Here is a 27,823-nt window from a genome sequence, read left to right on the forward strand (position 1 = left end):
GAAAATCATTAATATGGACTAATTTTATTGCCGGAAGTGACTAAAAAGTTACTTGAAGAATCAAAGTTTGTGATGATTTAGGCGCAATAATAAATTAAGTAAAATTGTAGCTAAAAAAGTCGTTTGAATTTGCAATTTTGCATCGATTCAACGCAATTTTTTTTTTTCAGTGACGATTTTCTCAATTAAATATTTAGTAATTATGTGCAGGAATGCTTGAAGGGGATCGAGAATTAGTGAAACTTTCGATCCTCGTTCAATAAACTGATTAATAATTAATTATTGAACATATTTTATCAGCTGGTAGTTATTACCAATTTGATCCTCCGCGTTGTGCCAAATATTAGGTCCTCTAGTGTTAACAATGATTTTTGCAATGATTTTTTGAGGTTAGAATCTTCTAGAAAGAGACAAAGAGTAACAAAGCGAAGAAAAAGGAATAAATTTGACCGTTACACCAATTTTTGAATTCCCTCTTCTTACATTTTTGTTAATAACTTTTTTTTTCTGGTGGTCGGATTGATCTTAAATTTTTACGCGATCTTCTCAGAAAAACTTATTTCCAGAAGCTTGGTTCTATACCTCTAAGAACTGGAACGCAATTATTTGAAATATATCTCTGGGATCGATCACCTACCCCTCATAGTATACGGAGTGTTAAACGTTTTTATAACTACTCTCAATGGTTAGTATAATACTGATAATACTGTTGCACTGACAGTTAAATTTTTAAATCAAGTCAGAAAAAAACCCAGCCTTCAGAACAAAATTGGGCAGTTCTCAATTCTCTCTTAAGGGGGGTCTCTTTTGAGAGCTGGTGAAATGAAATGTTTTTTTTTTATTTTTTTTAAACTTGGTTTTCAAAAGTTGGCCACATTTTAAGACTTATTATTGAAAAGTGAGAAAATCACTTTCCGCCATCTTATGTGCGACGCCATTTTGTGATTTTCCTCAAAACACAAAAGTAGGTTTTTCTCAGGATCTACTGGATTGATTTTGATGGGGTAAAAAGCAAATGAAAGAGGAACTTCCAATGCAGATTTTGATGTACCAGAATTTTCAATATCCATTCTGGGGCTGAGAAAAGTGGAAATGTACGGGTAAGCTGACCAAGCTTACGAGAGCTGTGTTTCTTTCAGTGTACCAATTTTGTGAGAGCAAACTAGAACGCGAATTTGTTAAATACATGCAAAATCGGGAAAAGTTGAAAAGTCATCCCCCAAGAAATCTTTAAAATGCCATATCTCGGGAACGGCTCCATAGATTTTTGAGTTTGAGCTATCGTTGGAAAGGTCTTAACCTCAACTATAACATATTAAAATATGAAGTAAATCGATAATGGCATTTTCGAAATATTCGAGTTCGAAATTTTCGAAAATTTTGATTTTGACTTTAGCGCCTCTCGCGGTCATTTCTCGAACTTGCAATGTTCTAGACATTTGTAGAGCTTCACGAAACCTTTCATTTGCACTTGAGTTGATCAAAATCGGACTTGTAGAACACGAGATATGACATGCCAACTTTGGAAGGCTATATCTCGAGAACGGAGACATAGATTTTCTTCATTTTTGGCATGAAGCTAGATAATATGGTCAACTATAACATATCAAAAAATGAAGCAAATCGATAATGGCGTTTTCGAGATATTCATCGAAAACTCATCGAAAATTTTGTTTTTGATTTTTGGCCCCCTAGCGGTCACTTTTGAAACTTTAGATGTTCTAGAGAGTTGTAGGGTTTGTTGAGATCTTTCATTTGACCCCGGGTTGATCAAAATCGGTCGGCCCCTACAACATATCAAAATTTCAGACCTCTAGCTATAATAGCGGCTGAGATATATCGAAAACAAAATTTTGAGGTTATTCAAAATGGCGGACGGGGGGGTGGGGGGGGTGGATTTGACCTCATAATCGGATTTCTTCAGGTCGATATTTAAACTTTGCCGTTTACCGCAAGTCTCTATCTATCACCGTTCTCTTGCAATTTAAGTTTATGATCCGGCCGGAAAAAAATTTTTTTTTGGCGCATACGTTTTTTGGAATGTGGGGACCCTAATTCGTGCTCATCCCAAGTTTGAGCCCGATCTGACGACTTTCGATTTTGCTCGGTACACAAAAGCTGTGTCTGAAAGAAACACAGCTAAAAAGGTCAAAAATATCTGAACAAAAGTCACAATTTTTCCACTTTTCTTCCACTCCAAGGAATTCAGCAATTTTCTCCTTTCTCAATTTAAAATTCTTTTTAACAATCCAACCCATAAAACCTCCCAAAAATTATTTAAAAAAAAATCATTTTGATTTCTTTTTTTCTATTTTTTTTTATTACAAAATGTATAACAAATTCTCTCTCCTTCCTCCTTAACAACTCATTGTATAAACTTCAACCATTTAAAATCAGTGTCTTAATGTTAATTTTTTTTTATAATAATAAAGAGACATAAAACAGAATTATGTACACTAACAAAAAAAATTTAGGTAATATATAGTAGGATATATTTTTTGTATCACACGTAAAAAAGAAGTACACCTAGTTGGGGGTGTGGGAGGGGGGCGAGGGAAGCATCCCTCACACACATTTGTTCCTACATAGTCAAGGGGGGAGCGGGGGCGCTGTTTTTTTTTTTTTTCATTTACAATCTAATTTCTCCAGAACAAATTTTGGCATAAATGTCCTGCGTTAGCTCCTCGTAGTGCCCCTTAGGCGTGAGGTAGAACAGGGAATCGGTGATATTTTCAGGATTGAAGCCATCATTTTGCAGATCGAGCTTCTTCAGTTTATACGTCCCTGTCATGTCGACTTTGGTGAGGAGGCGCACAAATTGGGGCCTCGCGTACGTTGGGAGGGCTTTTCGGAGCCCCTCGGCAAGAGCTGTGAGGTCAACTTTGCGATCTGGATCAAGGATTGCCGCCATACCGGCACGTCCCTCCATATTGGGGATTTCCACGCCGTACACAACGGCATCCCTGTAGCCGGCCATATTGCTTACTTGTGCCTCCACTTCGCTCGTGCTGACATTCTCACCCTTCCAGCGGAATGTGTCACCTGTGCGATCTTTGAAGAATAAATTACCCCATTCGTCGGCAATGAGGAGATCGCCTGATAGGAAGGCGCTGTCCCCCTTTTTGAAGACATCCTTTACAATCTTCTTGTCAGACGCCTTCTTGTCCACGTACCCCAGGAAGGCACGCGATGGATTCCCTGGGAGGATTTTCCCAATGAAAACTCCAGGCTCGTTTGCTTTGCACAACTGGCAGAGGCCATTGCGTCCCCGGATGGGTTCCCCAGTGGCCGGATCGGCACGAATGATGGAAATCGGGTAGACGGATGGGATGATGCGGGAGACAAAACCAATAGCACCCACAGTGTTGTCAATATTCACGATGTTGGCATTCCCCTCGGTTGCCCCGTAGAATTCAGCCACTCGCGGAATACCGAATCGCTCCACGAATTGCGGCCAAATCTGCGGTCGAAGTCCATTCCCGAAGACCAGGCGTAAGTTATGCGCCCGATCGGATGACGATGGTGGCGTGGCAAGGACGTAGCGACACATCTCACCAATGTACTGTGCCACGGTGCACTTGTACTTCTGACAATCCGGGAAGTACCCACTCGCGGAGAATTTCTTCCTGATCACAACAGTTGCCCCGAAAAGGATCGCCTGCCCGGCATTCATGACGCCCCCAGCTGTGTGATACAGCGGTAGTGGTGTGTAGAAAATATCATCACTCCGGAAGTTGGCCAGGTAGTGAATGGCGGAGCAGATGAAGATGTATCGTGAGTGCGTAATAACAGCCGCCTTGGGCAAGCCCGTCGTACCGGACGTATAAATGTACAGCAATTGATCGTGATGATTGGGCTTTTGTGCTTTCGGGGCATCCTTCGAGGCGCTCATCATGAGACTCGTGAGATCCTTAGCTGTTGCCTGGCATTTTCCATTGACAGCATCATTGAATTGGTACAGCGACACCGATGATGGGATTGTGGGGAGGATTTCTTCAACAGCTGAAATAGATAAAAATTCAAATTTATTCAATTTTTGCTGACAAAACAACATTTTGGATGCAAGAAATTGTGCCGCAAGGTCAGATTCACTTTTTTTTCTTTTTTTTAATATCTTCAGAGAGTTTATTTGAATTGCAAATTATGGGACGGAAGTAGGTCAAAAATGGTTGGATTTTATCACTCTGTGGTAACAAACGATTCGTCAGAGTATTTTGAGAAAATAAAAAAAGAAGGAAATTCGTTTAAGGAAAAAAATGTCGGAGGACGCCATGGCTATAACCTCACATTTTATATTCAAATGATTCAAATTCAAATAAATTAAATACAAATTATTAACCCTTTTTATGGAGTTTGGAAGAGAGAGTGAAGGAGAGAGAAAATATAGTGAACTAGTCAACCCGAGCCCCCAATCACGTGTGAGCAAACTCCATTTTAAGTTATAAAAGGGGGGCGTATATTAGAAGGGGGATGAATAATACGGTACCCCGAGAAATTCTAAAAATAAAAAAATCCCGTTATCTGACCCTTCAGCAGGTAGAAAATAGGAAAAAATCAATTTTTCTGTGGGGGCGCTACAAAGGGGGGTTGGGGCGGAATCCCATATAGCGCTTGCAACTCGTATTGACCCCTTTTACCCCCATACCAAATTTCATCAAGATCGGCCCAGCCGTTTCGGAAGAGTTCATGTGCCACAGACAGACATTTCAGCTTTATATATTAAGATTTAGGGATAAAAAAAGATTTAGTAAAAACTAATACAAACAAAAAAGATTTCTCAACGAGAAAAAAATAATTAGTTGGTGTTCCACTTCGTGGCCAACACCAAGTATTGTAATCGTCGGAAAAACTGACCACCTCAGATCGGGCTCAAACTTGGTATGAGCACGTTTTAGACAACCCACATTCTGAAAATGGTGGTGGAAAATTTTTGATCCTGCCGGCCTGCCGGCCCGCCGGCCTGCCGTCCGGTGGTCAACATTTTGCATTATATCTCGAGAACGGTAACAGATAGAGACTTCGGGTTTGAAGTTTTCTATAGAAATGTGGGTGTAAAATTTCATTTTTTCGCATTTTCAAAATCCAAAATGGCCGCCGTCCGCCATTTTGAAACACCGTCAACCACTTCCCTTATAGCTAAAGGTCTGAAATTTTAGTATGTTGTAGAGCTCAGTGAGACGTTTTCATCAATAATTCATACTTGACAATCGGTCAAGCCGTTTAGCAAATATGGCGGCCTAAAACAAAAAGTGTTTTTTCGATATAACTCAAAAACGGCTTGACCGATTTTGACCATCTTGGTATCAAATGAAAAGTATTGAGACGCCCTACAACTGTATAAAACATTCCAAGTTCCAAAAACATCCGCAAGAGGCGCTAAAATCAAAAACAAAAATTGCCTAACTTTAAGGGGCAATATCTCCGAATCCCCATTAGGCAAATCTTTTAAATTTTGATATGTTTTTGCCTGACTCAATATCTTTCACCAGTCCGAAAATGAAGAAATTCTATGTCGCCGTTTAGAAGATATCGCCATTTGAAAAATTCTTGAATTTGAAAAGTTCTGAGAGTCATATCTCTTGAACGCTTTGTTCGATTTTGCTCAATTTGGTATCAAATTAAAGGTTTTGCAAAACTCTACAACTTTCTGAAACATCAGAATCCTCTAGAACCACTTCTTCGAGACAAAAAATGCCAAAAACTGTTTTAGTAAAATAAAAAGCCGCCATTTTGTGTTCTGGAGAATACCTTGAAAATCATTAAGATATATGTCAAATTATAGCTTATTTCAAGACCTTTCCAAAACTAGTCACGAAATTACTGTAGGTGTTATAGAACTAGAGATATGACCATTTTTATGCATCAAATTGCTGAATTTCACAAAAAAATCAACTTTGCCTATACTAATATTGCTCACAAATAGTATTACAACGCATAAACAAACTTCTACACGTTGTGGGACACCAACTATTATAACTGGACGCGTTATGATTGACTTTTTTTTGGAGCTGTTTAGCAAATTATTTTTAACATATTTCAGCCCAATTGAATGTTTTAAATTGTCTTCTTATTCGTGTTTTTTATACGCTGTCGAAAATTATCAAGAAAAATTCTTGTTTGATAAATTACCCGGCTGACAGAAAAAAATCTTTTTTTTTTTCATAATGAGGGAGAAATCGGAATTATTTTACAGATCGTAAAAAACTGTCATTGGGATATCCCGGATAGCCGGGTTAATTTTTATTCTATTTTAGCTGTGATTTTTTCGTTTGTTACACGAATTTATAGAAATAATTTAAAATGTTTCTTTGGAAGTCTTTAACGTACTTAACAGTGTATACTGACTAAACGTTATTTGGGTTGACCCGACTGGTTCAAATTGAGAATTTAAATTTTCTTTTTCTTTTTCTTTATTCTTTAACTAAAAATTCCTTTCTAATTTAATTAAATAGTAAACTATTAAAAAGAAACATCTCAAAAACCGACAAAAACAAAGATTAAAGAAGAAAATCGGTTATTAAAACATTTTCTTTTCAATTTTATTTTAATACCTAATTAACTTTATTTCTTGTAGAAATAGATTAGAAAAACTATTTTATTTTCTACCTTAAACACTAAAAATTTTTCTATATGAATAACGTTGAATGAGTAAAAAATATGTATTTCACTGAACTCTAGGCCGGCTGGGTAAAACTTTTTCTACGGGTTTGAATTTTTTGCTATCACGTCACGTAAAAAACTATTTTTAATACTTTTTTAATTACTCTTAAATGCGTTAAAAAAATGCCTCAAAAACAAATCTCTTCTTACCTAAAATCTCAATAGGTAGGGGAGGACGGGGTAATTTGGCCACTTTGGCGGTTTTTGGGATATATCAAGCAAGTATGGTAGTATGAAGAAAACCAAATAGCCCTATTTTGTAGGAAATTTTCCGGCCTACAACTTCCCCATATAACACTTTTCTCTATCTCGATGAGAAATGGGTGAATTTTCCATTCTCCTGGACCCTTTGCTTAGTGTCCAAATTACCCCGAGCACGGGTAATTTGGACACTTTGGCGCACAAATTATTAAACATGAAAATTTTTGAACAATAAAAAATTTTTATTTTTTCGATTATTTTTTTGGAAGATAGGATATTTATCTAAGATTCATTTCCAGTAATTTGTCAGATAAAAATATTTAACAGAGCCTCAAGCTTTAACATTTTCTGAACCATAAACGGGCAAAGTCTAAAAAAGGCCATTTTTCAAATTATCGTAAATTTCTTTTTTTAGTTAAAATTTTTTATCCTACTTTGCTTATAATCTGTAAGAAAACATTAAAAGGCACAACCACAATAAATATCTTAAATGTGCGTCGGAAAATGTGCCGGAAAAACTCAAGTGGCCAAATTACCCCACTTCAATTTTCCGGATAAAACCATTTCCACAGGAAAATCTGTTTGAGATATCGGAAAATGGATGTCACTATCGTGTTTATGATGGATCAATGACCCGTAATGGCTTAAAAGTTAATTTTTAAGCGTTAAAAATTTTTCGAAAATGACGTACATTCAAAATGCCAAAAGCACTTGAAAAAGTGAAAAAATGATTTTTATCAAATAAAAGAAAATCTAATGATCGGATTTACCTCAAACTTGGTACGATTGATTATCTCTATGGGGAGTATAAACTGTGGAGAAATGGATTTTCTAGCATTTACCATACTTGAGATATTCCCATTAATGACTTTGCCAAAGTGGCCAAATTACCCCGTCTTCCCCTACGAATTAGAAGGTATATAAATAAACAAGCTATAAGAGGTGCTAATTGAGGCATTCTTAAGCGACGAAAAAAAACACGCGCAAAAATTTTTAAGTGACCAACACACTGTCACACAATGGACACGATTTTCTTGCTTATTCCCATTTAAAGGAGAAAAAAAAAGAAAGAATAAGAATCTCACCTTCAATTAGTGACTCCCCAAAGATGAGGGCATTGCACTTGGCAACAGTGATGCTGTGCAGTAGCGATGCCTGCCGTAGATTGTGATTAATTAGCGGCACAATGATGCCCAGGCGTGAAAGTCCCAGCCATGTGGCAACGAATTCGGGACGATTCTCAAGTAGGAGCCCCACGACGTCACCCCCTTTGTAGCCGTGCCCATGGAAGACGCTGGCGATGCGATTTGAAAAGTCCTCCACCTCACGGAATGTCCATTCGCGCCCCTCGAAGATGAAGCATGTCTTGTCGGGTGTTTTCGCCACATGCTCCGCAAAGACGTCCGCAATGGTAGCATTGCGACGTTGGAGTTTCTTGACCAGCCACAATAGTCGAATATACCGGAAAAGTGCTCTGAAAAGGAGATTAGACAAAAAATAGATAAAAAATGAGTTTTTAGAAAATCAATCTCACGCTTTGGATGTTACTTAGCACCTTGTAAGGAGTCATGAGGGTGTGTTAATGAGGGAATTGAAACTAAAAGTGTTAATTTAGGCGAGACAAAATGACACACATTTGCGACTTAAGCGTGGTGAAGAATTAAAATTCCGGGGATTTTTTATGCGTTTAAAATTTCCGGGATTAGGAAAAAAATATCGTGACAATGGTGCGTTTGTTATTCAGTTTATTTTAAAATAGATCTGACGTTTCAACGCTAATACATAAAAAGTATAAGGAATTTGTTGATTTTTTTGTTGGTGAATAATTATAGCTATTTTTTAGTTTCATTTTTTTTTTTGGAATGTGTCTTGGATAGGTCTTAGAGAGTTACTCGTCGAATATTTTCTCTCTAAATTGATTAAGAAATTCAATTTCTTAACCTTAGAATAATTATACAAATCACAATTTAGATAGAAACTTCACATTGAGATAAGTTTCTGATTGTTTTTTAGCTGTTTTAGTTCTGAAACTTTATTGTTTAGTTCTCAAAAAAAAAAAAATTAGAATGTGTCTTGGATAGATCTTGGAGTGAATATATTTTCTAAGGATCGATTAAAAAATCTTATTTCTTATGCTTTATGTATAAACTACAAGTCAACGTTCAGGGACAAACATTCCTCTTGAAAATTTTTTTTTCATCATGTTTTTAGTTCTCAAAAAAGTATTAGAATGTGTCTTGGATAGATTTTTTTAAGTGAAAATATTTTTTTAAGTAATAAAATGATTTGCTTATTAACCACAAAATTAAAATTATAAGTGAGTATTTCTTTTTAAAAAGTTGATAATTTTAGTTCTCAATTTATTTTTCGGAGTGTGTCCCAGGTCAATTAAACGTAAACAAATTCTGCTTTCTTTTCACAACTTTCCATATTTTTAAGGACGTGAAATAGGTTTCTAATTTATTAAATAAAAACATTGAAAAGAGCACTTCATTTTGAAAAAAATGGCCGTTTATGCAAGTTCTCAATTAAACTAATCTTCTGTTCTCAAAGTTGTCTTGGCTAAAAATTTGAGAACTGTTTTTGATTTATTTGCAGTTCAACTTTGTGATTTAATAGCATTGTAAGAAAAGTCAAAAGACTCATAAAAAACACTCTAAACTCCCACTAAAGAAAGCAATATATTTGAGAAATTACTGAAAAGGAAAAAGAAACGACCAAACTGTGGCTTCTTTTTAATGTTTAAATTCGCGGTGATGGTTAATTGGGTCAAACAATATTGCTTGCCTTGCGAGGTATTTTTTTTTAAGTTTTCAATGTCGCCCACTCTTCAACATTTCCCCCCAAAAAGAGTCATTTCTTCACACCACAAAATTATAACCTACACACATTTCTTCGTTAAAAAAAAAGATGCAAAAGAAATTGAAAAAAATTTCTTCTGCAATTGCAAAATATATTTCTCTCAGTACGTTCAAATTTCCAAGCAATTTCAATGCAATTGTATGTATATATTTCTTCAGGTGAGCCTCCTCTTGAATTGGCGTGATGTTATGCAAGAGTTTCGGTGTTGTTTGAGCACAGAAAACTGACGTCAATTTCACGGATAACCAGTTTTTTGAGATTTACAAACAAACCCATCTCTTCGGGGTCTTTTTTTTTCATTATCACACCAATTTCACTCTCAAAAGGAAAAACATTGATAAATTTTTCGAGAAAATCATCCTTTCGCAAGTTAATTTTGCTTTTTGTCTGCCACAACTTCTTGTAGGCCAGCCAATTGCTCAAAAGTCTTGTCTTTGAAAGTGAAAGTTTCCGTTGGCAAATCTTTGTAGCAATTGAACTGCACCACACTTGAGAGAGCAAAGACCTTCTACGGGGTAACCTCTGATATTTTGTGGGACCTCCTCTTGTAAAGAAAAGTTAAATTTAAATTAAGATTTTCCCACTCAAGATTGCAAATAAGTTTGCTTTGTGAAAAGAAAAATGAATAAATTGCTAATTTAATGTCCCACAATCTCTTCAAAAGCTCTGACGCAATATTTTTCCACGCAGCTCAATCATTTCCTTCCGTGCAGCAAATAAAAGTCTATACGAGAGAGAATTTATTATTAGAATTATTCTTTTGAATAATTCCTCTATTGGGAAATGCGGGAAATTTTGCAAATTAAATTTGAAATGCAAACTAATTCGTCACAATTTAGTATGCAAATTATGGTGTCAGAGGGCTCTCTATGAATGCCGAATTCAATAAAGAAAAAACTGATTTAACGGTCGCATGCAAATTAATTAGTAGTTTTTACGAGTAGTATGATATCGAGAAAAATCCAATTGCAATGTGATAAATATTAAATACTTTTAACTTTCAATTTGTTTTCATTAATTCTACTTCTGTTAGATAAAAATTAACAGTAGGTACAAACATCCAGTGCGCACGTCTTTACGGTAAAATGGAGAAAACATAAAAGCCATTAAGGCAAATGAAAAAGTCATTTAAAACGATAAAACAACTTTAACTGATCTCATTAAAATAGATTAAAAAGTTTATTTAAACGAGGAATAATTTTCTTAGCAGTATATTTTATTTGTAATAACTTTTTACTTCTCGGTTATCTAGAATGTCTCAAATGATTTATTTGTAACAGTTCTCTCTAAAGATTAAAGGAGTCTATGCATTTTTATTTGTTCTTTTATCTTATTTACTGAGGAATAGCAAATTAATGAAATCTTATAAAGAAAAAAATATTCCAGAAAAACTAAAAAGATCTCCTTCTTTTCATTGATATACTAAGAAAATTGAGAAGAAATTCTTTAAAAAAAATCATGTTCCTATTTTATCTTATTTTTCCATCAAACAGATACATAAAGCATATGCTGCAATGCTTTTGAACGATAATCTTTTATTCTTACTTTATTGATATAGAACTTCGATCTTGAGAAAAATTATTCCTTTAGGTTAAATATTCCCTGGTCTAACCAATAAAAATTTGACTTAGAAACTGTTTTCTAACAGCTTCAATTAACTGTTTTTACTTTCGTTAAATAAGTCCAGGATCTACTGACCCCTAATCTTCATAAAAACTTGGCAGTTAAATAAAGATTACTTTCTTATTTATGATATTTTTATGAATCGTTTTTCCGTTATAATACAACACCTCATTAAAATTATAAATAATACGGTGCTCGGAAAACTTATAAAAAATAAATTATATTTGAATTTGGCGCGCACTCAAAGCAGGATAATTCGAGTGGTGAAAATAGAGAATGTGGGGAAAAAGGGAATAATTTGGCGGCAAAAATAACAGATCGGATTTGGAAGGCAAGGTGTACGGATGCACACAGAAAAAAAATGACAAAAAGTGGCAGTCAAATCGTCAATTTTTGCGAGTGGGCCACTCGCATAGACAAAATACGAATATTTCACTCGCACTCATTCGCACTATTTCTCGAAAATTTTCACATTTATTGGACCGAAATTGAACATTGAATTCTATAAATACTGATTTGCTCAATCACTTACACCAATTTAAAAGCAATATTTCTTCCATAAATAGCATTATTTGCCCAAAATAGATAAATAAAAATACAATATTAATTGATAAAATTGACGAGAAGAAAGCAAATGTTATAGCAGAAAAAAACATTTAAAAGGTTTCTTTCACAAACACTAGCGCCGCGCGGAAATTGGGCGGAATTACCAATTTTACACATGATTTTTATTTTGTTAATTTTTCATCTGGAAAAACTATTAAAACACCAAAAATCATTATCTGATCTCATGTAAAGGTCCACAAAAATAAAATTTCTTCTCGAAAACATAAATTTTCGCATATTTTTTAAAGGATGTCACAACCATAGAAAAAATAATTTCTGCAACAGAATTTCATGACGATATGTCGTAGGATAATCCATACTTTTTCTTTTTTCGTCATTAAATAATTTCATAATGACTTTCAAAGTTTGAATTATTTTTTATAATTAAAAAAAAAAACAAAAGTTAATTAATAGACCCTTAAATAAGGCTGTGTTACAAAATCTTACGTCGCAGGGTTACTTTAAGATAACTTGAACTACTTTAGAAAGGATATTTAAAAAATATCGTCAAAAACTAATTTAACTTGATAATGTTTCATAAGACATTAATTTAACTTTATAAAATAAAATTTAAGTCAATCGGACGAACAATCCTAAACCGAAATGTCCGATCATAAATATTAAAGCTTATTATAAGCTTAATGGTAAAATATGAAAGTATATTAATATGGTTACGTTGATCAATTTTAGATAAAAATTTTTAAGCAATTCAAAAATGGCCGCCATTTTATCCGAACTTTTTTCCAACAAATGTAATGTAAAATAAATATTTTATTTTACAACCATGCTTTTTGGATGATGTTTCTCACATTTCCCATAACCATAAACTTGTTTTTCACGCGAATATTATTTTTTTTATTTTAATTATTAATTTATTTGTTTTAATTTAGGAAAATATAGATCTTATGAAACGTTATAAAGCCCTATTTTGTAGAATCAAAGATATGAATTTAAAAAAATCAATAATAGTTTGGTATGCAAGATGGCGGTCAAAAGAATTTGAGGGCGAAATCCCGACTGAAAATCCTTTCTAAAGTAGCTCGTGTTATTTTAAAGTAGCACTTTGCGACATAAGATTTCGTAAAACAGCTTAATTTAATTTTCTATAAATAATTTTTGGTTTTTTTTTTGTAATTATAAAAAAAATATTTGCAAAATTTTGTAAATGATTGGATATATTAAGAATTTATTCAATGACGAAAAGAGAAAAAGGTATGGATTATCCTATGACATGTCGTCACGAAATCTTTTTGCAGAAGTTAATCTTTCAATGGTGTAACATCTTTTATAAAATGACCCAAAATCATACGTGTATGATGAAAATGCTTTTTTGTTGCAGGAAAACCAGAAAAAAAACGTGTAAAAACGTTTTCTGGACTGAATATCTCATATACCACGTCTCTAGAAAATCGTGTCAGTGTTCTTTAGATGAGGCATTGCGGTAACGGCCAAATTGAAAATAAACAAGGAGCTTGTCAAAAAAAACCTGTCAAATGTTAGTGAGAAAGAAACTATCTACCATAGACTCGTAATAGTAATGTGCGAGTCTACCTGAGGCTCGCAGATTGAAACTGCGAACCATTTCACTCGCATTCACAAAATGCGAAAAATTTTTCTGTGTGTGCAAACGTGCTTGTTCCGTCATAAAGTGTAATGTATCGCGCATTAATTAAGGAAATTACGCAAACATACGTAATAGAAGTACAAATGGTTGAAAAAAGGAAAAAAAATCCTTAAGGACTTGTTTTAAATAAATTCTTTTATAGAGAATTAATAATAAGGGATTATACTAGCTTTAGATAGACTATGGATCTATTGCTTTAATTAGTTTTGAAAAACTTTTAACAATTTACTGTTCAGCTATTGGGTCTCAGGTTTTGATCAAAAATCTTTTTTTTATCAGAATAAGTGAAAAATCATTTCAGTCTGGACAATAAGCGAAAGATCATTAAAAGATGTTTTATCAAATGTTTGTTTCATTTTTATCATGAGGACGTTTCATTTAATAGAAATTGAATATATGTACCTACCTACATTCTTATGTACAAGGATATAATAACGACTTTACTCTTAAAGGTTTTGATGTGTTTGCAAAAAGACGTTAGCATCGTAACGTAATGCACTCGACACATATCCCTTCTTCAGGGGATAAATTAGGTTTAAAAAAACTTCTTTAAATGATTTACCTATTAATATAATTAAGTAAAATATGTCTTCCGATCAAACCTAACTTAATTCGTTTAAAGGAATGTTATCTTGATCAAAAGGATACTTATTTTATTGATTAAAATTCAATTCTGTATTTTCTGCTATTCTGCATAAAAGAATACATAACTTTATTGCCGAAATAATTTGATAAAATAGGCAAAAAATTAATAATTTTACTCAAATCCAAGCCTTAACTGAGGAAGATTTAAAAACAAACAGTTTTAAGTAGAATGTATGAGAAAACTAAATAAGAAATCGGATATGAAAACACAACACACATGTTGCTCTTGAAGCGCTGACCTCCGAGGTCGTCTATCGCAGCTAGAGATCGAGTTTATGTGTGTCTCTCTCATGAAAAATTTTCCCATCATAGTGCACTGACTCACACGAAGATCATCAACAACGGAATTGATCGAATTGCTTGAGAAAATGATTCCTACTCCTCCTACTATAGGAGGTTCGTGAGGATCACAAAGGAAGAGAATTATTAGAAGGAAGCAAAATGAAGCCATTGAAGGGAAATAGAGAGAGGAAAAGAAAAAAACATCTAAGCCATGTGCGGCAACTCATGTTGCAATTTTCGTTGTTCTTGGATTTCTTTTTACCCACTTTTCCTCGCGCACGATCCCCACTCCGCGTGATGGCGCGCTTTTGGATTGTGGAATCGCGATGAATATGCATGATTTATTCGCCATTTCCACGAGTATAAGCTTCTTCCACACACACAGGGGCCCCCTTTATGTGGGATGCGGCCCTGGATAGACATGAGGTTCTCTTGTGTATGACAGATCTCACGGGGGGATACAACATATAAATTTATGCTACACAAATGTACTCACTTGACATCACGAGGAGCTGTAACGGCTGCAACGTAGAACCATCGCCATGCCCCACTAGCCGCGAAGGCCACCAAGGCGGCTACGAGGAGTGCCTGGAGTCCCCAGATCCAACCCATGAAGTACCACAGGAGCGTCACGATCGCCACAAGACACACAAAACCAACCGCAATGATCGCGACGCGGCAATAGACTGCGCGCTGCTTTCCCACCTCACTCGCTGCTGAGCCCCTCCGTGCTACGTTGCGCTCGGTCGCAGGTGGGGGCGCTGCGTGACCCTTCTCCGCATCCTCGAGGCTCGGCTGCCGGTGAAAAGAAGATGTGAAATCTTTGCTAACTTTTACGTGCACGCGTGACACGTAGAGGGTACGTCAGATGCCGAGGGTTACACGCCGCAATGGTATTAGGCGATTGCGGAAGAATAAGTGCCGGAAGAGCATCTCCCCGCTCTGCTCTTTGCCCCCTCTCTTGCACACAACAATTACTTTGGTATATATTAATACTATTTTTATTTGCTATTTCAATGCAGTTTAAATAAATGCGAGGGGGCACAATGTTTGAGTTGCACCAACAGCAAATTTATCGGATGAAATTCTATTTTATTTGCTTGTCTCTCCGGACAATTTACACACACACACGGGGGCCTCTTCGGCGCAAAATCCAGCTCCGGCCTTTCGTGGTGTGAAGGAGTGGGGGGAGGCCCCAGAGGTGACATCTCACGTGAAGTAGCTAGAAACTCTCAATTTCATTCCACACGCACATTTTTCCCCTCCCGGTTAACCCATATGCAGCTTTAGGAGGTTTTTTTGTTTATTTTTCAATAGGTTTTTTTAAAATAAAAAATGTCTTTATTTATGCGTTAAGCAAAGTATAAAATTGTAAAAGAAAACTGCTAATTTAGGTCGATATATTTCTGATATTTCACCTGTAGAAAGATTTTAAATAAGTTTGTTTCTATTCGATTTTAAACAGTTGCAAAAAAAAGACGTTAAACGTTTGAATAAATATCAAACGTCTTAAAAAGAAATGTCAAACAGCAATAGAATAAAAACGTCAGAAAAAAAATACATATCAAACGTTTGAAAAAAATGTCAAAGTTAGAAAAAAATGCCAAAGTTAAAAAAAACAGAACCATCAGACGTTAAAAAATAAAACGTTAATACAAAGTGTTAAATTTTAGAACGAAATTGTCAAACGTTAGAAAATAAATGTCATGTGTGTATCAATTCAAATGCAACAGCCGCGTTGATATGGTGGTTTGCTTATTTTTTATACCTTGATTACAAATTCGTTTTTTATCCATTTTAAACATTTTATACATTTTAAATTAATCTTTATAAAAAATCTAAAGAAGATTCTTGAAAAACTAATAATCCTGAAAATTATAATTAAGTTTAAATACTATTCGGTGGAAAAATTCTTATGGATTCCCATTTTAATAGGACACTAGCCATACAGGAAGAATGATAATTTTGTGATCAAACCGACAAATTCTCTTAGTAAGATGATCCAATATCTTTAAGCTATTCAATTACATCCTCACAATGAATATGAATACCACATAAAAGAAACAAAAACTACAAAAAACATTAAGAAGAGATTTTTTGTTCTGTTAAAAATTTTCAATTCATTTTTTGAGCTTTTCCTTCAACAAAACGATAAATCATCATTCTCTTTTGTTTGAAATTCCTTCAAATACTTCACATTCGATTTTTTTGTTGTTGTTGTTAGAAAGACATTTTATGATGATGCCTAAACTTTTGCTGAGTCATAAAAGAAATCTCTCATTGATGCAGCATTATCTTTAAGAGGCATCCACATACACGTGTCCGACAAATAATAAACGCCGCGGCTATTTAATTTTTTCGCGACGCACGAATGTGCTGTCCAGCTGATTCCTCAAACACCTCATTAAGTGATCTGTTTGAATGTGATTTCTATGCGAGATTGATGTCACGTAATACACCACACTTTGATACATCAAGAATCTCCCGGCGTGTTCTTGAATTTCTAATGGGGCACATCGTGGTCGTTGATCGCGCAGAGCAACTTCCGAAGATGATTTGTGTGGCTGCCGTTTGCGTGGCATGAGTCGCATCCACATAAACTAGTTTCTCACCACATCGAGCATTAGCATAATTTACAATGCTTTCGAAGTATATCTTTTAAATATTTTTACAAAAAATTAAATAATTCTCTTTGTGGTGGAAAACTTGAAAGATGGGATAGAAAAGCCATTAAAAAAGTCATGTAAAAGATCGCATTTTCAAAGGTCGCTTGATAAACTAGGTGAACGCCAAATAAATTATCAAATAGCAAGATCATCCCACTCAATGCCTAAAATATTAACTCATTAAAATAAAGATTGATAATCTTCCTAACCTTCTTGCTAGCTCGGAGCATAAATCATGCAACCGATTGCTCTCACTCAGAATATTTGCGCGGAATTAGCCAATAATTTCTTACGTATCTACCTGAAATTTAATTCACTAATTTGCATTACAATTTCAGAGGTCAAGTTGAAGTTTATTTTTTCTTTTCTTACATTGTGCGTTTTTCACATAAAATTATAACTGGTAATATTTGTATTTATATAAATGCGCTAATTTGGTTAATAAGTAGGAGAAAAATAATGCTAATTTAGAGAATTTTTGCCGAAAAAATTAACCGGACAGAGAAATGTCCTTCTTGAATATTTACCCCTGTGCGTGATCAGATGATTTAATTTGAATATTAATTTCTATAGCCGTGAAAATTAATATGTAATTTTTTTTTATTTATAATTCTTTGCTTTATTGACCTTAACCATTTGTCGATGTCAATTTTGCTTTCTCATCCAAATGATGAAAGTCAATTAACTGAGAAATTTGTTTAATTTTTAAACGTTAAAACAATTGAGAATAATTTTTTAATGTATTTTAAATGTTGATAAAATCTTTTTGTTGTGTGCAAAAACATATACATATTCAGAGGAAAATATTTAACTTTAGAAATTTGGGGTTAAAGTTGGAATATCATGAGTTAAGTAACTGGTATTAGAAATTTAGGGATTAAATATTTAACGTTGAAATTTCATGTGTAAAGTATAAATTCATACCCCGCTTTATCATCTCTCGGTTAAACTCTTCTAATTTCAATGCGTAAGAAGATTTAACCAAAAGATTTATGTAAGTAACTATAGTTAAACTTTGAACTCCGTGAGCTAATGAACGTTAGAAAATATTGGAGTAAACTACTTAACATTAAAATTTCAAAGCTTAAGTAAATAATATATTCAATCACATTTTTGAACGTTAGAATTTTTGGGTATCATCTTTTTCGTTAAATCTGTGAAAATAATATGACGTTAGAAAATTAGCGAAGTATCTCACGTTAGAAATTCTAGAGTAAAGTATCTAACGTTCAAAATTATTATATTTGATGTCAGAAAATTAAAAATTTGAGGAAAACCGTTAGAAATTTTTCAATGAATTACTTAACGTTAGAATTTTTGGGTAGAATATCTTTAATATTAAAAATCAAATAAAAAAATTTTACGTTAAACATTCTGGGGTTAAATATTTAACGTTAAAATTACTTCTTAAATCATTTAACATTAGAAATTCATAAAAAAAAGTATTAGAAGAGGAATCCATAATTCGAGGCAAAGTATCTAACGTTAGAAATTAAAAGTTACCCATAAATGGAAATTACTTTTTTTTATTTTACAAAGACTTTAATTTTAATGTTTTGCACCTTGACCACAATATTATTCGCATTTTATGATGCTATTTCGCGGAGAGAAAATTGCAAAAAGAATAACGTGAGGAACTTTCTCGGGTGCAAAAAGGCATAATTCACAGATTGTCACAGAGTCGTGGTATTGTTTTGTTTCCTTCCAACCACATAATGTGACCCAAAAGATTTACACTTGAAAGCCACAATAAAATATCTTTTGTGCGCTTATAGAGGCAATTGCACTCTTTCCCCATCAACCATTTTCCCTTCAACATCATCCATCATAATTGGAAACTTTCGCTATTTTGATTGCTCTAATCTGTGCCACCCATTTGGAAGGAAAATAAAAAAAAAAGTGGATAGTGCACAAAAAGTTATTGTACACACACTCGATTTTTTTTCATCCATAGAGCTATGAGACAATGGAGCAACAATTTCTCTATCTCTCGCTTTTTTTCCTCATCTTCTACTCGCCAATCTCGACATGGAGGCTTTTTTGCCATTACACCAACAACGCCAATGTTGTGGCTCCAAAAATGCTCGGTATTCAATTAATAATCCCCCTGTATCCGCACGCAAGTGGAGGCGCCGGGTGCTCTTCTCACAGATCGATTGAAGGGAAAGTTATTACATTCTAAAAAATTTCTTACGTAATACTTCCATTAGAGATGGTTTTATTGTAGGTATGCTTACAAAAAAAAACAAGCAAAAGATATGCAGCAGAGTGACTGCCGTTGATGGACATTGAATTATGTACATAACACTTTTACTCGTCAAGTTAAAGCTCTTGAGTTCTCAATTCATTGCATTTCCGCTGCATGTGTCCTTTGAGCGATGGAAAATTAGCTAATAGCTCTTTACGCTATTTTCATCGTTATGTAGCGGTTAAAATTAATCACAGAAATTATACCACCGCGACCGCCTAAACATTACACCAAGGTGAAGTTTTTCTCCGCTATTTTGTTGCATTTTCGCAAAAGTCTCCGCGGCCCGAAGAAAAAGTTCACCATGTTTGGCTAATTTGGCGATGAAAAAAGGGAAACATTTAATTTTTTTGTTAGTACGTATATAATTTGTTGAATTTCAACGTAAATTACAGAGATAATCTCCCCCAGGGGGAAACTTACACAAGAATAACAAAAATATTATGAAAGAATATTTTTGTAATTTGTTCATTTTAATTGTCACCTCTGTGTGCGCGCATCAATGAGCTTTCATAGCAATGGAATTTTTTTTTCGTCAGCACAACTTCATGAAGCTTTGCGTGCTATGCTCAATAAATTTTTATCATAAAATGCACAGAGAGATGATAAAATTTGTGAGTAGGTGATAATTTACATTTAATTCACATTTTCTCACACGTTATTTGCGTCATATTATCAATTTGGACCTTTACTGTAGAGAGATTCAAAGTAAAGAATAAAATGTGAAAAAAATGATGGAATTGTATTCAAATGTAAGGTTCGCGGTAAAATTTTCCATACAATAATAATAATAATTTTTATTTATAAAAAGTCAACATTTTATAGGGAAAAATTAAACGTTTTCTCGTTTCTAGAAAAGATTGAATAAATAGCGGTGGATGAGCAAGTTAAAGAAAAATATTTTATTTTTTATTTCAGATTAATATATCTTTATTAAATGAATTACTTTATGTTGATTAGAATAGTGTTTAAGTTGTTGATCAAGTGAAGTATGTAATTAATTTTAAAAGAGCTTCATGCATTTTCATGCTCTCAAAGCAAGATACGACACAGTTAAGAAGATCTTGCCAAGTGTTAAAAAAAACATTCAAGAAATGCTAAACAGAGACTTTCTATTTTCGTCAGTTGGAAAAATTCAAAACATAGGCCTTGTTCAGCAATCAAGGAAACTCCTGAAATTTTTGAATTTTGTACTGAAATTTTAAGATTTAAAGCAAATTTAAGGGGGCTTCTTTGTCGCTGAATAAGACCCAATATTTACATAAAAGTACAAAAGCCACACCCCTATTCTACCTCAATGTTTTCTTTAAACTTTTGAAAAAAAATCGTTCCAGATTCTTTTAGCTTTAAAGTAATGTAGAATATTATCGACTATAAAATTGAAAAATATGTTTTATGCATATTAAGGGAAATTAAGATGTAATGAAAGCATGGTAAAGTCTATAACTTGAGTTGAAAATGTAAAGTTTGTATTTATTTCTTGAATGTTTTTCTAACCTTTTGCTAGATTTTCAATTTTGTGCTTTTATTTACGAATACCACAAGAGCTATAAAAATGAATAAACTCCTTAATTTAGTTTTAATTTGAATAAGAAAATTCTTTTTAATTAGATCTAAAATTTTCATATTATTATTCTAACTTAAAATTTGTGCCAAAAATGTGTGAAGAGTCTAAAATATACGTCAAAAGTGAGGACGTAAAAAATGTCTATATTGTCTAAAATATACGTAAAATAGACTTCAAATATCTAAAATGCTCGCTAAAAATGTTGTAAGTTATTAAAATGTGTAAAAATTTTAAAATGTAGTTACTTTAAGGTCATTTTTTAAAAATATTTTAACGAAAATTTATTTGTTATTTTAAATTCTAGAGCTTTTACGTCAGATCATAGAGCTTTTTGCGTATAAATTAGTAATTTTTGTAATGATGTGCACGATTATGTTGCAATTATATTGCACTGGCATTCAAAATAAGAACTCGCACCATCAAAATTCAATTAATTTACGAGAAATAACCTTTTTGACTCTTAATGCGCGGAGGTAATAAACTGAATTACCTTTTAATTAATCTAACGATCTCCCCAAACATTTCCTTACAAATTAAATTCAAATTTTCTCACATTTCCCCGCTACTTTACCCTAATTATTTGCTAAAATTTTTTTTTTTTTTGTACGAGAAGCTTCGCAATATTCCACATATCCGTTGGATTTAGATTAAGAATTTTAAATTGAGAAGAAATTCAGCACAATTGCTCACTTCATTGTGATGCAAATGCTGCGGGATGTGGGAACAATGGTTAATTAGAGAGAAAGATCTCGTCTTATTTTGCAAAAATTACGAACGATAGATTTTTTCCCACAATTGCAATTAAATTGAAAAGTCTCGAGTGGAAAGATATTTGCATCCAAATCATGACGAATGTTGATGTGAAAAAGATCATTGTTTGAGGGCGTCTATTGGAGAGAAATTATCATTGAAATGGAGGTGTTTATTATACGTTTACCTCATTGGGAATCACGCAGTACGATGGCACAGGGGGAGTTCACTGGAATTCATTAGAATTTTCTTGTAGGCTTTGCGGGGAAGAAAAAAAAACATTTCTGTGGTTTGCAGAGAAGCTTTGGCGATGATTGAATTCATCATTTTTTCGGTCAATATTCAATCAGTACTCAATCAATACTAAAATATTAAATATTTGCACAATTCTTGTTTCATTGTATCACAGCTCTCGTGCAGAAATTACCTAATTTGTGTACAAAAAGACACAGGAGGTGCTTGTGCGAGGTGTTTGAACAAATTTGGCATTATCTGTTTTATGCAAAATGAGATGAAATAGTGGGATTCTTCTTACGTTGTCGGATAGAAACATCATGATGGTATTTTTTGAAAATATTAGGGAGGACAATTAACATCTAATAAGTCAATATTTGCATTTAGACAAAACATATTTACGCGCGTGTGCCGTGATGAATGGACAAATGTATTTTTTTTATTTCTCTTACCAAGAGGAACAAACATTTGATCAATATATATTTTTTGTTCATTTTTATTTAGAGAGAGGAAAGGTGTGTAAAAGATGAAAAGATACGCGAATATCCATTTGTAATTCACACAGAAATAAAAAAAAAGAATGTTTCCCTTCAAAATTGTTGAAAAAATTTGAGATTTGAACGAAAAGATTCACGCAGAGATGAAATCTTTTAACGGGTAGTGAAGCTCTTTGACCGCGAAAAACTCATGTACTTGAAACTGATCATAAAATACACAAAAAAAAATGATTGATTATTCTCCGTACGTGGGCACTTTCAATTTTTGTCAAGAGATTAAGCCTTTGCCTGTGCTATCGCGCATTCAAATAAGCCCTAGAGCTTGGGGCAATGAGATAATTCTGCTCAGTGAGAGCAAAGGCATTTGATAAAAGTTCTATGTACAAAAAGTTATGCGAGAAATATCCCCCCAACTGATACCCTCTGTGAACTGCACGCAGCTCATGGAATTTTTTTATTCTTCACAAGACTTGTGTGCAAATGTGCTTTGGAGGAAAGGAAATAAAAGAAACCGAAGGCCTCTCAAAAAATATTACTGAATGCCAAAACGCTAAGAGATTAGTATAGGAGCTTTATGAAGCGTAGTGAGGAATTATTTTTCGGACCAATTGCTATCTACACCGAAATTTTAAACACTGATTTATGGGTCTCACTTTTAGTAGGAATTAGTAGGAAAACACAAAATTTGCCATCAACAAGCATGGGCGGAATGTGGAGTATTTAAATGATTTTATTTTGGGAAAAGTTGCTCATAATAATGCAGAAAAACTGGATGATTTTTGAATGCTAAAGAGCAAAAAGAATCTAACTAGTTTCTCGCATTTTTTTAGTTTATACAATCTAAACATTTTTAGGAATACATTTTGCATAGAAATAAGAATAAAAATTTTAATTATTTTTGAGTTCTATCGGGGTACAGCTGGTATAGCTGGAAAATTAAAATATTAGGGCCTATTCACCGAAAAAAAACCCCTAAGAATTTTAAGGATTTTTTAGTCGCTGAATAGGGCCCAATTCATATTCTAATTTTCTAGCTACACTAGCTGTGTTTCTGAAACTTCAAAAATTCTTAATTTTTCAGACCTTCTGATTTTTCTGAATGAAATCATCTATCTTATAAGTTATTAACCCTTTAAAGATCGCGATCAATCTAGCGAACTGATTGAACTAAAAATAATTTTTGGGATTTCTTTTAAAATCGAATCTTTGGGTCAGCGTATGACCCAGTGAACCTTAAACAGTTGATAATAATAATAATTATAGTTATTAATTAAAATCTGATTATCTGCTAGACAGATCAAGCGTTTAGGAAACCAAATAACTTCTTTTCTTCTTTTTTTATTTCAAAAATCCTAATTCTAGCTTAAAAGTCAAGGATTTGCAAATCTAACTAGTTCTAACTTCAGAATCTAGTTAAAAAAATTATTTATTTTATAGTTTCGAATTAAAAAAATGAAAGAAACCTTTTGATTTTTACCTTCTGGTTACAAATTCGAGAATTTTCAGAATCTTAGTCTCAAAGATTTTTTTATTATGATTTCTCTTAAAGTTAAATTACTTAAAGAAAACTTTCCTAATTTTTTGTGCATAATGTCCTTCCTTTCAAAATGAGGCTATAGGTAAACTTTTAGATGTCCATATTCACCTTCGGGACGTTTTTATTTAAAATTAAACCATTTATTAAATATAAACACGCGGAGTTTCTTAAACAAATACTTCATTTTATTCATAACTGCTGGACATTTTATGATTGTTTGCTAACAATTTGCCTAATGTGTGATTTACAGGAGGTCTCATTGTCAATTTTAAATGGCAATAAAAGAAATTCGCAACTCTCACAAATTATTTTGCTAAATTTTTATATAAATAAACTTCCTCTTTTGCTTGACGATTAGAGAAAATAAAAAAATGCAATGTAAATTGCAAATAATAACAAAAATATGAGTAAATTGACGCACTTGAATCTTCGCAATATTTACAAAATTTTGTCTAATATACAAATTAATTATTAAACAAAAATAACTTCTCTGCACGAACTTCCTCGCACACAAAAAAATGTGAATATAATTGAATATAATTCTTTGGAACCAACGTGAATAATTATCACTTTTTATTTGAAGATTTTATCTAAAAGCCAAGAACCTCGCAATGTATAAATATTTTTAATTTAATATAATTTTCTATTTTAAATCCGCTTTAGGTGGGAAGGAAACAAAAAAATCCCAATAAATCATAAAATGAATTAACAAAATTGCGCGCGTACCTTGAATTGATTGTTGTTATTATTCATGATTTCTTATTAAATCCTCCTCCAACGACACAACACTTCATCACATTCACATAAACTGCAATTAATTGCAAAATATTCTCTTGTCTCTCCTGCTGATTAATCACTCCACAAACTGTCCTTTATGTAGGAGGATCACTTCTGCGATCACCTTTGATCACTCACTGGGGAAAAAACCGCACAAGAAAAAAAAATCCCCAACGTGTTTGGCGGTGTTGGTGTCTCAGCAAGAAGTGCTGGGACTGAGGTACGATGCCATCGAATGTCTTTCCTAGACTTTGGCTCCGTTGGAACTGTGAGACTATCGCAAAGCGCGAAACGATCGCGCTCGCGCTATAGCGGGAAAGCCCGTACTCAATTTTAAATAAAAATATCTTCTGTGCAAACTCCACTTCTTCACCTCCACCCCCTCCCTTTTCGCCCATCGGCCATGAAGAGCTTTTTATCAGCGGAGAATTTGCTTCACATAATCACCCACATCGGTACCTGTGGGGAGCTTTTCTCGCGCACACACCTATTGATTAGTGGGGCTTAAGAAGAAAAGAATTCCACGCAAAGAAATGATTCAAATTATGATTCCCGTTTTGCTACCGTGCGATCTACTTATTAAATTTTCTCTCAATTGTACACAAGGGAATAAAAAAAGCCACCGTGGCGGTACAACAGATAAACCGTGGGAAATTTAAGCGCAATTAGCGGCCAAGTGTATTGAATCATCATATAAACACAAAATATTATAATTCCCATTACTTTGGAGAATTTATTTGCACTTGTTTTAAAATTGTATTTGCACATTGAATTTTTGCTTCACCACAAGGTATTTTTTTGCTTATTTTTTTCTCGACGAGATAAAAGGAAAAAAATACCTCAAAGAAGCACAAAATATCTTGAGCAAATTTCAATTATCAAATTTTCTCTCGGCAATTTGAAGGAGTTATCGCATTTTGTCGTGCATTGTCATGAGATTTCAATTATTTCGTACACTCAGAGAAAATTGATTTTTTCAACAATAATTGGAGAGTTTTTGGTGTTATAATACTTATTCTTTAAAATAAAATTTCAAAGATTCAATAACAAGTTCCTCTTGATTAAGAATGTATTTTAAAGATATTTTAATATCCTAATTTTATTTGCTCTAGCTTTACAATATCTATGATTAAAAAAATAATTGGTGAAATTCACTACTAAGTCAGGCTTAAGCTTCTCAAACTTTTAGTTTTGAGGCTTGTGCTGAACCTAATATTTTTAAGCCAAATAAGTCAAGCCAAAATTTTTTTAAAGTAAACTTAAGTTTTTACAAGATCAGATTTTCCTAAACTCAGCTTCCCCTAATGATTTTTCTCTCATCTATTTCAATTTATCTTTTACTCAACTACTCTATCTGTTTAAAATTCCGCCGAGTTTGTAATTAAGAATTAATTAATCAGATTATAAAATACAATTCTATGTAATTTTTTCATAGCCAAATATCATGAACTAAAAAATATCGATATTGGGCCTAATTCAGCGACCAAGAAACCCTTAAAATTCGCTTTGAAATCTTGAAATTTCAATACAAAATTCAAAGATTTCAAGGGTTTCTTGGTCGCTGAATTAGGCCCATTGTGCGAAAATATAATCAGCGCCTCTATAGGTATAGATTTTTGAGAAATAAAGTAATGCTTTTTAAACTTAATTAGTACTTAGAAAAGCAGTTAAACCGACAGTCGAAGCAGAAACTGTTTTTTTCAGTGTACATATTTCATTAAATTAATTAGGAGAAATGTAATTTCCAATGACCTTAGATTGGAGAAAAACAATTTTAAATTAATAAAAATTTAAAGGCTTTCATTAAATGGCTATTTGCATATTTAAAAAAGTTAATTATTAGTTTTTTTTATTAATTATTTTCTTATTAACGCTTACTAAATTAAAACATTTTCCTGTAAGTCAAAATATTCCACTAACACGGATATTAAAGAATTTTATGTCTATTTTTTTACAATAAAAATAAATCTAACACTCTTTTTATTCTAATAAAAAGTTATCATTTAAAACTTTTCGAGTTGTTTGCTTAAGAGAGAAAAATAGGGAAAGATGTCTTGAAACGGACCTTTCGTTCTTAACTTATCTGTATTGTGTATATTTAAATCTTCCATACATTTAAAGGTTTTAATCGTAATTCATTAATAGCAACTTCGTATAACTGAAATGTCTCAGTTTGGTTTTTGGGAACTATTATCTCTAACCGAGAACTAGTTAATGCAAAATGCTAATTTCTTGTTCTTAAACCTATTTGATTGTTCAGCAACCTGGGTTTTTTCTTTATATGCAAAATTTGCAGACTATATAAATTATTATCTCGTTCTGGTAAATCCTGAAATAAAATTTCCATTTTAATCTCATGTCTCTTCTGTTTGATCAAATATATTTTAACCCGTCAACATTCAGAATTTATTTTTTTCGGAAAATTCTCATGAAATTTGATTTATTTTAATGACCAGGAAAAGTTAATTTCTTAAGAATATTCATGAAATTTTGTTTTCTTTTGGTTTTCGTTCACAAACTCCTTCTCTAAAAGTCTTCTAGGTCGTTCAGTGTGGTGAATTTTGCGAAACGTACAAGAATATAGGTAGTACTTTGGACTTATCCGGGTTAATTCTTAAAAGACAGCAACACTTGATGACTGAAAATCAAGTTTCTCCGCGTGCCTTTTGTGATACAAATTGGTCATTGAGAGTGAAATATTACTCCCATCCTCGTCGCCACTGTAGTGTCCAATGCTATGGATGAACCGCAAAAGAGGCCGAGGCCTCTTGCGCTCTTTATTTTATAGTAAACTAACGGGAGTGAGTACATCACAACAAATAAAGTCATTCGGTTTTTTTTTCTTATTTTCCAGAAATGAAAGTTTATTAACATTTTTCTGCCTTTCATTCACTTAAGATAATAATTTTAGGGTAATCTAATAATTCTGATGTTTCAGTCTATCTATTTAAGTATTTTCTTTCTTATGAAACTCTGAAAGTTTTTAACAAATTTTTTTAGTAAATTATTTCAATAATTTTTTTTTTCAAAATGGCTCTAATCTT

General features: G+C 33.2%; 1 protein-coding gene across 1 annotated transcript; it reads right to left on the reverse strand.

Moving 5' to 3' along the window:
- Window positions 1–2,297: 2,297 nt before the first annotated feature.
- Window positions 2,298–25,097, reverse strand: LOC129796301 (long-chain fatty acid transport protein 4-like). Its single transcript, XM_055838098.1, has 4 exons — window positions 24,729–25,097; window positions 15,000–15,298; window positions 7,947–8,335; window positions 2,298–4,002 (listed from the first exon to the last, which is right to left on the reverse strand). The coding sequence occupies exons 1-4, from the start codon at window positions 24,753–24,755 to the stop codon at window positions 2,630–2,632; spliced, it is 2,088 nt and encodes a 695-aa protein (XP_055694073.1). The 5' UTR covers window positions 24,756–25,097; the 3' UTR covers window positions 2,298–2,629.
- Between the last annotated feature and the right edge of the window lie 2,726 nt (window positions 25,098–27,823).

Source organism: Lutzomyia longipalpis, chromosome 4 (genome assembly GCF_024334085.1).
Source record: "Lutzomyia longipalpis isolate SR_M1_2022 chromosome 4, ASM2433408v1".
Lineage (NCBI taxonomy): Eukaryota > Metazoa > Arthropoda > Insecta > Diptera > Psychodidae > Lutzomyia > Lutzomyia longipalpis.

Coding starts and splice junctions, on each gene's coding strand:
- LOC129796301 (XM_055838098.1), bottom strand. CDS start 24,755: ATGAATAATAACAACAATCAATTCAAG. Junction 15,299..24,728: donor ATAACAACAATCAATTCAAG/GTACGCGCGCAA, acceptor TTTCACCGGCAG/CCGAGCCTCGAGGATGCGGA. Junction 8,336..14,999: donor ACAGCTCCTCGTGATGTCAA/GTGAGTACATTT, acceptor TCTCCTTTTCAG/AGCACTTTTCCGGTATATTC.